General features: G+C 35.6%; 1 protein-coding gene across 2 annotated transcripts in view; it reads left to right on the forward strand.

The window, feature by feature from the left end:
* LOC130242893 (oxysterol-binding protein-related protein 3-like) overlaps positions 1-12517 on the forward strand; it is a 76684-nt gene that overhangs the window by 13086 nt on the left and 51081 nt on the right. For both annotated transcript variants that reach the window (XM_056474831.1, XM_056474833.1), the window contains exons 7-9: positions 1217-1309; positions 1659-1818; positions 9722-9852. In XM_056474831.1, the coding sequence (XP_056330806.1) occupies positions 1217-1309; positions 1659-1818; positions 9722-9852 (384 nt within the window). The remainder of the gene's footprint in view (positions 1-1216; positions 1310-1658; positions 1819-9721; positions 9853-12517) is intronic.

Here is a 12517-nt window from a genome sequence, read left to right on the forward strand (position 1 = left end):
TCCACAAAAACGCTATTACAGATGACATATTTTTCCCAAAACTGTCCTTTTGTCTGCCAAATGAGCTGCTGTTTACTTTAGCTGGTGCTAATGTGAATAATGTTTTTAGTTATTGTTACTGACTTAAAGACAATGTTGTCTTTTTTAGTTTGTATCATCTGGTACACTTTTCCTGACAAATTATAGAGAATGTCTTATTATGGTTACATATTATACCAACATTTTAACAATACAAAGCTGGTTGAAAATCTACAGACTTGTCCTTTGAGTTAATATGAATTAATACATTTATTTTTTCATTGATTGAATTTTTCACATTTTACTTTTTTACTCTTTTCAAATTATGGCAGATAATCTTTAATTTTATAATATATACAGTGGGTGACACTTTAAAACAATCATTACCGCCGCAAGTGGCATTGCCGCCGCACCAAAGGAGTAAGAACATGTTTTAGGTATAACCACAGTTCACAAATATGCCGCCAGGGGGCATAGCCCAGGGCTATGCTTCTAACCATGTATTGTCTTTTTTCTACACCATACAGTATAGTGTAAAAGCATGTTTATTACTAAGAAAACCAAAACAACCAAACAAAATTATATTTCAATTGAACACTATTGAAGGTACACATACAGTACTGTTCTATCTAGTATTGTGAAAAGGCAAATCTGAAAATCTATGGTTTAAAGCAGCACCCAGCGGTCAAAAGCTGCAGGCGCGCCTACTACCACCACGGCGACAGCAAGCACGTGGGCAGAGGGAACATATTGAAGTTGTGACATCTATAATCACATGGTATAATCACATAATATTCTATATTATTTATTAAAAAATACATGAAAAACTAAAAATTAAACTATTAAAATCAGTCATTATGTTAAGTAAATGCAGGCAATTTATTTATATATTGTATAGTATGCAACAGTGTTTATTTAGAGTTTTGAAAGGGCTTAATTGTTTGTTTTAAAAGACTTTTAGTAACACTTGACAATAAAGTTTTTAGTATTTGTGCCTCACTTCATGTGTCAGATAATTGCAAAGCTAATGTAAATGTCAATTTTCATTAAACTGATCGTTAATAATGAAATCAAATATTAGCCAATAATATACACAGTATCTAATATTGATCAATACTGATCTGTTGTTTATTTATTCAAAAATCCATTTTAGTAATAAGAAGTTATACAGTATTTCAGTATATTTTACTTTGTGCAGGCTTCAACATATGACAGCCCCAAAAAAGAGAAGAGGCATCCCAGAAAATGGCGTCCTAAGAATTACGGCAAAGACAACAAAACAACCCTGCAGGTGATGTGTGACCTTCTGCATTTAGACCTGATATTAATACATAAACAACTTTGAAAAGCTTAAAAGGCACTTATAACTACAGTATAAATAATACAACAATGAATAATTCATAAAGATGTTATATTAGAAATCATGCATGTTTTAATGAGCTGATTTTCGGATGTGTTACATGCATGAATGTTGTGATGACAATGAAAGTCACTCTCACTCACACTACACCACACACCTCATTTTGGGCTTATTGAAGTATCACAAAAAGGACCATTAAGTAATACTGCAAGCACAAAAAGTCACAATCATCATTTTACTCATTTTACCCTGGTGTTTTCTCCTTACTCTGATGTCGTAGGTTCCAAGCTGTATGTCGGCAGGCTCTGTACGTCTCCATGCATCCAATCCCAACCTCTCTTCAGTAGACCTGACCACTGAGAAGACCTATCATGAACCTCTGGACTCTCCTATAGACGTATCCAAACTACAGGAAGATTTCTGCCGAGTTGCAAACAACCGTGAGTGTCAAAACAAAATACTAGGAACTAGTGGACTTTTTTTAGCAATTTTTAGTGATGTCTCTACAATAATGCACCATTTGTGACAAATGATACCTCATCATTCTCCCCCAAATTTAAACATAAATTATATGTCATTTCAAGGAAATTGCTCAGGCAAAAAGCCAAAACTAGAGAGAATTGAACAGATGTTGGTTTATAATGGGCTTTTTTGCACTTATTCTTCATGGAGATTGTGAAATCAGTATCTCATGTACATAGACATTGCCCAACTGGTCCCTTAACACTGATAACTGATAAATTGCCATATCGCTAAATGTTTACAAGTTACTAGACCACCCACAAAGATGCACACCTCAATTTGTTGAGAAAGCTGGAGATCAATGTTTCATTGAATAAATTGTGTTTACAAATATCTATGAGGTAAAGCTATGTTTTCACTATCAGAAAGTAGTTTTTGTTAGCAGGAAATTGCTAGGCAACAGAAACACATATATTCAAAGAGAGTAACTGTACGTTCACACCGAAAGCGGCGAGAGCGTCAAAGTAGCCGGAAGTCATTCATTTTCAATGGGAGCCGGCGGAGATAAGCAGCGAGGAGCAGCAATGAGCATCTTCGCCAGTGTGGGCGTCAAGGAGAGTTGAAATCAAGTCAACTTTATGGTAATGAGCTATGACGTGGTTCGACAGCAAGCAAAAAGAATGTAGAAGTCCACCGCTTGAGAGGATTCCAGAGAACACAGTCACTGTGAACTTTGGTTCCGACCATAGTTGTTCCCAAGGTTTTGATTATTACAGTTTCCAATTATTTGAAATGTTTTCTTACAGGAACATACATTAAAAAAGCTACTGGTGAGTTACTGATGTGCATTAATGTTACAGATATTTTTTTCTTTAAAAAAGCGGGCATCTCATGCGACAGAACAAAACAGCATTGCTGCTTCAGGATATTTCAGACATATGGACACATTGGATAATTAAGTGGAGCACAGCCACACCACATGCAATTTGATCTTCCAGTGTTAAATGTAATTGCTAAAAAAGTGCTGAATATTTTGACGCTATAAAGCATGTTTTATGCGGGAATGTAACTGATATGATATGCTGCAATGCCCCCTCTAAATTGGAATTTTGACACTCTTGTCGCCGGAGCTGAAGACAGACAGCATTGTTGCCAGACCTTTGACGCTCTCACAGCCTTCGGTATGAACGCACAGTAATGTCAAAGAGCATAAAATCACCAAGAGGCGACACTCTGTTGCTGTTCGGGAAACGCAGCAGCCATTTTGGAATGAAAATTCCAATAGAATAACATCACAGTTAACTAACACTAGACAGAATGAATAAAATGAGTTAATATATTATATTCATACACCCCCCTTGAAAAGCAACATTTTAAACAATATCTTAATAAAAAGAAAACAGTTTCCAAAATGTTGACAAGACTAATTTTAATATAATATTTGTTTAACTTATGACAGTAAGGGTAACAAAATAACTTAAATTACAATTTTTTTTGTTTTACTTAAATTAGAGTGATGCAAAAATGAGTATGCCCCACATTAAAAAACTACTTTATCTAGTTTGTATGGCCTCCGTGATTTTTAATCACAGCACCAAGACTTCTAGGCATGGAATGAACAAGTTGGCTTCATTTTGCAACATCTATCTTTTCTATTCTTTAAAAATGACCCCTCTTTTAGAGTTGCCCAGGTAACTTGATGTCTTCTCAGAATTTCCCATATGTGTTTAATTGGATTCAGATCAGGAGACATAATATAATAACAAACGTGCGTGTGTGTGTGCATGTGTGCGTGTGTGTATGTGTGTGTGTGTGTGTGTGTGTGTGTGTGTGTGCTTGCGTGCGTGTGTGTGTGCGTGCGTGTGTGTGTGTGTGTGTGTGTGTGATGAATTTGTGTTAAAATTCATTCATTTTGGAGAAAGTGGCTTTTTACGTAAAATATTTATTAGTTTTTCTTTAACAGAAAACACTGGAAAAAATACTATATATTATTATAACATAATACTGCAACAAGAAGTGTACTGTCAGTCTGTTATCAACATGCCATTTTGAAAGTCATGTTAATTTAATTTAACATATCAGTATTCATTTATATTATGTCAGTGTGTAAATTATTAAATTAAAGGAATTTAAAGTAATTTCAACTAAAGTGACAGTTCCAAGAAAATAAATATGTTTAAAATATAAATATTAAGTCTGTAAAATAAACTATTAAAAGTGCTGATGTTTGTGGTAGTAAGTGTTGCATTGGAGTCTCATAGGTTTTATCCCAGCTTTAATGTGCTTTTTAAATAAATAATTAAATAAATAAAAAACAAAGCAGCTGCTTGTCATGGCTAAAGCAATAAGATCCAATGGACGGCCGATCGCTTTCAGTCCAAAATGACGGAATCGTGGGGCTGTTGCTGGGCGTTGCTGTTACAATGGAATGTTCTGTTGAGTGTCGCCTCTTGGTGATTCTAAGCTCTTTGGTAACGTCGACTAACCATGTTTCGTACACTTTTCACTATTCAGCGCACTCAAACGACCACTCCTTCGTTATTGAAAGCCAGATAACCATGTTTGTGTGATCATTCTCAGGGTGAATACCTATTGCACAATCCAAATTTTGATTGATGTCTTTTGGACTAGTAGTTTTTGAGATGGGAAAAGTACCGCCTACGCATGTGTATGGAAGATGATAGGTATTAACCGTGTTCCGTACAGGATTAAAATAGTGTTCCAGACGAGGCGCATAACTTCAATTTACCGGCTAAAATGTCCATTACTATAAGTCTTAATAAAAACCAACGTCACAATATACTATAATTGTGCTTAATTGAAGTTAATGTTATATTTAATAACTTTTTATGAAACTTTGAAATTATATAACAATACAATCATTTAATTATTATATGTTTCTTTTATTACAGCATGACAATTTAGAATATTAAATAATAAATTCATGCAAATTAACGCTAACTTGACTGACCTTTTTGAAAATAAACATCATCACTGCACAAAGATTATCCAAACACTGTTTGCAGCCTGTCTCTGGCTCTCTTTGGTGGAGTTGCGCCATATGATCATCACCCATATCTGACATGTAAATATCCCCATTTCAAAGCATTTATTCAACAAAATATCATTTATTTAGCAATTTGTGGTAACATAATATTAATTTCATAAAGACTGTGATATATGCGACATGGTGGCGCAGTGGGTAGCACAATCGCCTCACAGCAAGAAGGTCGCTGCTTCGAGTCTCGGCTGGATCAGTTGGCATTTCTGTGTGGCGTTTGCTTGTTCTCCCCGTGTTCATGTGGGTTTTTTCTCCGGGTGCTCCGGTTTTCCCTAGTCCAAAGACATGCGCTGTAGGTGAATTGGGTAAGCTAAATTGTCCGTAGTGTATGTGTGTGATTGAGTGTGTAAGGGTGTTTCCCAGTGATGGGTTGCAGCTGGAAGGGCATCCGCTGCATAAAACATATGCTGGATAAGTTGGCGGTTCATTCCGCTGTGGCGATCCCTGATCAATAAATTAAATGCAAAATGCATATTGTCGTTGCTCTAAATGTTTCCCTTCCCAAGCGACACTCGCTCCTTTAGCTTGGCCACTGTCTAATTTCAAGTGCATTAGGTGGACGTAGTAAACTTACTGAATTTTCTCAGAAAATATGGTAGGAGGGTCTCTGTTGCGCTCGGGGGTGAAAGCGTGAGAAACAAAGATTACACAGATATATAGGTTGTCTACAATCTGTAAGCATTTATTCAGAGATAGGCATTAAACGATAATCTATATGCAACATTGTTGTCTACGGAATGTGGTTAATCTATGTTAGGTAATAAAAAACTGTGTGCAGTCTGTTCATTTAGCAGCTCTTAGTAATGCTTATCATCATGACATTGAAAAATTGAAAGATTGGAACATCCAGTCTGAAAAAGCACGAGGTACTTCTTGATCTTTAAAAATGTGTATCCAATAACTAAGTTGTTATAGGTCAGGTATGCAGTCACTTTGAGTTCTATGATAATTCAAGGTAGAAATACTCTGAACTCTGTGTGTTTGGTAAATTTCATAAAATAAAACTGTTAGATAGAAACGCACAGGCATTTAGGAAAAGACAGGGTGTATAGTTAAATGGGTTTTATTTGAACAAAGATATTATAATACAAATTTTAAAAAGGTCAAAATGGTCACCTCAGTAGTTCCAGTGTTAATGTAGGTCAATAGATTTTGATAAACAATATCACAGATTCACAATCTTTTTGCTCAAAGAAGAGCATAATCCTGGAAATATGCTGAACATGAGTTTCTGTGCTGGTGCCTGTTGCTTTATAATGGTGCTGGTGCCTGTTGCTTTATAATGTTGAAGGACAAACTTTATGTCCGTCACGGTGTTTCTAGCAAAGAAAAGTAAGAAATCATATTATCTGATGCTGGAGAGTCACGAAAAACATTATTACATTTTAAATAGTTGGTAATCAACGTACAGTTAAATACATTCATTCATTAATTTTTCCTTCGGCTTGGTCCCTTTATTCATCAGGGGTGGCCACAGCAGAATGACCCACCAAATTATCCTGCATATGATTTACACAGCGGATGCCCCTCCAGCTGCAACCCAGTACTGGGAAACATGCATACACACTCATTCACACTTATACACTATGGACAATTTAGTTTATTCAATTCACCTTTAGCGTATGTCTTTGGACTGTGGGGGAAACCAGGAGGAACCCCACGGCAAAACAGGGAGAACATGCAAATTCCACACAGAAATGCCAACTGACTCAGCCGGGACTCGAATCAGCGACCTTCTTGCTGTGAGGTGACAGTGCTAACCACTAAGCCACTGTGCTACCCCGACACCTATTAAAGCTTGTAAAATATGAGATTTATATACAGTTTAAGTCAGAATTATTAGCCCCGTTAAACAGAGCGAGGAAATTTTCACAGTATGTCTGATAATATTTTTTCTTCTGGTGAAAATCTTATTTGTTTTATTTCAGCTAGAATAAAAGCAGTTTTTTTATTTTTTAAAACTATTTAAAGGTCAATATTATTAGCCCCTTTAAGCTATATTTTTTTCGATTGTCTACAGAACAAATCATTAGTATACAATAACTTGCCTAATTACCCTAACCTGCCTAGTTAACCTAATTAACCTAGTTAAGCCTTTAAATGTCACTTTAAGCTGTATAGAAGTGTCTTGAAAAATATCTAGTCAAATATTGTTTAATGTCATCATGGCAAAGATAAAATAAATCAGTTATTAGAAATAAGTTATTAAAACTATTATGTTTAGAAATGTGTTGAAAAAATCTTCTCTCCGTTAAACAGAAATTTGGGAAAAAAATAAACAAGGGGGATTATAATTCAGGGGGTCTAATAATTCTAATAATTCCAACTGTATGTAAAAGTAGTCTTTATCACTTGTATTTTATTAAAATATAAAAGTACTTGATTTTTAATATACTTGAAAATTAAATTTAAAATCACAGATTGTTTTTATTATTTACATTTTTCCAAATGATGATTAACATAGCAAGTAATGTTTTACCGTATTTCCTATAATTTTTTTTCTTCCAGGAGAAAGTCTTATTTGTTTTAATTCGGCTATAATAAAAGCAGTTTTATTTATTTAGAAATATATATTTTAAGGTCAGCATTATTAGCCCTCTTAAGCAATATTTTTTCCGATTGTCTACAGAACTAACTACTGTTATACAACGACTTGCCTAATTACCCTTGGTAAACCTTTAAATTAAACTTTAAGCTGAATACTAAGACCTTGAAAAATATCTAGTAAAATATTATGTGCTGCCATCAGGGTAAAGATAAAAGAAATCTATTATTAGAGAATTAGAGAGTTCTTAACGCTATTATGTTAAAAAGTATACAGGGGGGCTAATAATTCAGGAGGGCTAAAAATTTCTACAACTGTAAATACAACTGTATATCGTGGTTTGATCACTCTTTTGATTAGGTTTTGTGTAAATATACATTTATATAATCTAGTTTCAAATTTACAATAATCTAGATGTAACTGAAAAGTTATATTATTTGGATTTTTAATTATATCATTTCATTCTAAAAGGTAACAGCCCAGCTATGAGAGACATTAAACCTTTGTCTTCCTGACTACTGGCTGAGCCAAAGTGATGCAAATGCTAAGTGCAGGGTTTTAACGACTTTGCCTTGTCCTCCTTCAGGCCAAAGAAATCCCTTTGTTGATAAACTTCTGTGGTCAGTGGCTTGGCAAGTTTATTCACCTACCTACCTTCTTCATTTGCATGCTTTGTTTAGCCATCTCTGCCTAGCCACTCCCATCCTCCTAAAACACATTATAGACAGGACATCTTTGTCTCAAATCAGACGCTATTTTGACGATCCATGCGCAAAGTGCAAAGCACAGGGCGCAAACACATTAAGGGCATGTCAGAATCCACTTTTGCTAATATAAGGACGGATAAATCCGCTTTGCGCCATGGCGCATGGTCTAAAAGGGTTGAGCTTTTTTTCCATAATGAGTTATAGGTGTGTTTTGAGAATAAACCAATCAGAGTCTCATCTCCCATTCCCTTTAAGAGTCAGTTGCGTCGCACCATAGCGCATTTGCTATTTACATGACATACTTTGTAAGTGTAAAAACTGAACCCTTCACTAGAGAGAAGACAGTTAAACAGACCATCTACAGCTCTAGAATGAGAGATGAGCCTCCTCATTGTTTACTTTCCCTTTCACTCTCATGGATAGGGAAACTTCTTGTACGCACAGACATCCATTAGCCTATAAATAATTCATTTCGTTTGTTAAGCGCAAAGATTTGTTTCAAAACTATTTCTAAATTCAGTTTTAATTCCCAGCAAACGAATAAATGAACAATATTAACGAAGAGTTATGCCCCATATGGTCTAAAACCTGACAGGTGGACAAATCTAAGCTTGTTATTAATAAAACAAATATAAATATGCATATTATTAAATAATAATGCTAATAATGAAAACATTATACAAAAGCAAATTGTTATGAATGAACTGAACCCCCCCCCCATTTATGTAGGCTAGAAAATAATGTTTTGTAATGTTTTTATCCTTTATATTTACATCCTATATATATATCCTTATTATATCCTGTATATATCCTTAATATTTTAATTCTTTTTCATATGTAAAGATATTTGCGTATTGCTGTACATCCTGTTTGTATTAAGCAATGTGTAAGCGAGGCGCATAACTAACACGCTCTGGTCTATAGAACAGTCTATTAAAGTTTCTCAAAATAGCAACGCGCCAGCAATGCGCCTCAACATGCCTCCTTTTTTTACATCAGAACGCCTATGGATGCACATATGAGTGCAAATGCATTTGCTATTTAAACTAGCAAACAACAATTGCGTCGCGCCTTGTGTATGATAGGGCCCTTTGTGATAAAACTCGTAGACTGCAGACCTGTTAAAGACTCCAGTAGTTTCTTGCAGACTCGTGGACTTTTTGAAGACGCTGTATGACGGCAGACTAACCAACACGTTTCAATAAAGAAATTCTTCTTGTTTTTAAGTCTCCTGGACTGGGTTCTTCTTTCTCTTCATTAATTTATTTTTTCCAACAGTTTTATATGGTGGCCTAAGCAGTACACAAAACTTGCCCAGACCAAACAGTGTAAAAGAGCCTTTCTTTACACTCCTGCGATAATAAAACCGAGACAACACCTACGTTTAAAATGCACATTTTGCTTCCAGGATTAGATGCATCATGAATATGCAGACTTTCGTAAAAACAAGGAACATATTGTGTTTCATAAATCATGCATAAAATCAGGATCTTGATGAAATTATATCTCAACCTCATTTAAATCAGAAATTAAGCTTGACATTTTTTTTTACATGTTGTTGGTTCCAGTTCATACAACCATGAAATCAGCGCTGTGTATGCTGACTACAGAGAAGGAGAGAGTTAAACAGATGCTGGAGCACGAGCCTTGTCCGTCACCGTCAGCTCAGCTTCTGGGACTGAAGAACGCTCTGACTGCAGTACGAACACTAGCTCACACACTTCCTCTCTCTCTGGACGTATCCTCATACTCAACACTGCTTACTAACAATCTTTTAAACTCTTGCCTTAATATTTCTTTAAAGGTGACTTATTATGTCTCTTTTCACAACATCTTTGGTGTCCCTATCTGTCTGTGAAATGTCACCTCAAAATAGCCTACAGATCTTTTATTATAGCTTCCTTTTTGGGTGTGTTCCTTTAAATGCAAATGAGCTGCTTCTTTTCACAAGAGGGCGGAGCCTTTCCAAGATGTTGCATGCAGCCTTTCAAAAGTCTTTTCATGTTTAAAATGCTGTCGGCCAATCAGGAAGAAGTTAGTATTTCTAGACTGCACAAAGAAGTTCATGTATGGTTAGTTCATACACCCAGTAGGCACACAACATCATAAGACGTTAACATTAGAATAGATTTAGGTTATGACGTCAGGTGACCAAAATTCAATGTCTAGCCAGCGTCTAAGCTTAACATTATTTTGACATCTAATAACTATGTCAAATTACGTTGATATTTGGTTGATTTTAGGTTGTGTTGAAAAGGGACCAAAATCCAACGTCTGATAGATGTCATAGGTCATAGTGGTAACAACCACACAACGTCAAGATGTAACATGATTAGACGTTGATATTTGGCTGATTTTAGGTTAGACGTTGGATATTGACATCAGCCTGACGTTGGGTTCTGACGTCAACCTGATTTTCATTTCCAAACAAAATCCAACGTCCCCATGATGTTGGGGTACATCATCAATATGACATCATGTTGATGTTCTGTGCCTGCCAGGCATTTATGCAGTTGTTATGGAGAAAATGTGAATAATATCATCAATTAGCTACTATATTACTGCTCTTTTCTGATGTGCTGGCAATTGCAAAGGAACATTACATTGCTACATTTCTATTATCTTTACAGAAAACTTAAAAAGTACATTAAAAATGTGTTACATGATAAAAATAATTACATTAATCTTGTCAGAAACAATAGTAACACCCTCAAAATATCCAATGATAATTTTGTACAACATCGGGGACAACTTTATAGTATTTAAACATAGATATATACACTAGATATCGCATACGGACCCTAAGCGTGCGTCAATAGCGCCGCCACATTTGTACAGTGCTCCCAGGACAAATGTCATTCAACCGCACTAGTCAAAACTAAAGCCAATGTGAAGATGCTGGACTTTACCGCTGTTTATGGGTGTAGTAATGAGCAAACAAAGAAAATAAAGCAATAAAGGCAGAACATTTCATAGGTAAGAATTAGCTTTATATGTTTTTGTATGTTACGAACTTTTGTGTTAACATATTGATGATATAAAGTCTCTTAATGCATTGACCATAAGGCAAAGTAGCACCAACTCACACTAAATACTAGGCTTATACTATTACTGTATACTACTATATACTATTACTATTACTGAATGTAGTATGACAACAAAATGCTGCGGTGCCAGTAACTTGTATTATTGTCGGCCAAGTGAACGAGTCGTTCATAACGGGGATTCATTCACAAACGAATTGCTCCCTCCGTTAGAATTAGAAGTGAATGCAGGAGAGCAGGAGAAAGCAGGAGAGGGTGTGTGTTTCAGGACATGGATTAGATCAAATTTAACAGGGAGGGTGGATAATACATGTCATGCACACAAACACTCACTCTTTGTCAGGAATGCCCATGCGGTCACTTATCCATCGATGTAGAAAAGTTATGTAAAATGATAATTTTCGTAATTTCAAAAAATATTTGCATACTGACCACCAGTAAATCTCTCAATCATATGTATAAATGTGTATATATCTCTGGCTCTGGATGACCGGTCCTCCACTACAATTTGGTCCCACATTCATTTCAAAGGAGCGCTACCCTGTACTAAAATGGCGGCTCTATTGACGCATTCTTTCCCATAGACAACAATACCGTAGGTGACATCTAATATATATATCTATGGCATTTAAACTTACTTAAGTCAGATTTGAATAATATGTCACCTTTAATGCACTGCATGCTACTTCAGCAGCGCTCTTATCTATTGGATATAAAAGTGCAGCTCAATTCTTGAATACCCACAGTATAAGACAATATTTATGTGCTTTCTAATAAAGTGCAGAGAATTAACAGCGGAATTGCTATTGTAGTATAATGAGTTTGTCGACCTTCTGATGAATCTTGTGAACAATAGAGTGGACCCACCCAGGAACGGTTTTTACATGCTTAGCTAAGTGGAGTTTTGTAATGCTGAATTATGACTCATCTTCCTCAGTGAGTCACGTTATTGTGAAGCAGACCCCCACTCTAGCACTTCTGTGAATTAACGACAATCTAACATCTGCTATCTGCTAGAACTGCAGGGGAATCCACTTGAAATTCTGAGTCCAGCTCTGTTATCACTGGGTACATTTTTAGTCTCAAGGAATTTTTAACTCCATAACCTTAGTTCTGCAAAGCTATTTTAAAGGAATAGTTCAGCCAGAAATAAAGACTTCATGAAGAAGAAAACTTTCTGCAGTCCTGCCAAGACAAAAACTTATAATAAAATAGGGGTTTGTGCTATTTACAGTGCACCCGGAAAGTATTCCTTGCGCTTCACTTTTTCCACATTTTTTATGTTACACCCTTATTCCAAGATGGATTAAATTAATTTGT

This window comes from Danio aesculapii, chromosome 16, assembly GCF_903798145.1.
Source record: "Danio aesculapii chromosome 16, fDanAes4.1, whole genome shotgun sequence".
In the NCBI taxonomy this organism is placed as follows: Eukaryota; Metazoa; Chordata; class Actinopteri; order Cypriniformes; family Danionidae; genus Danio; species Danio aesculapii.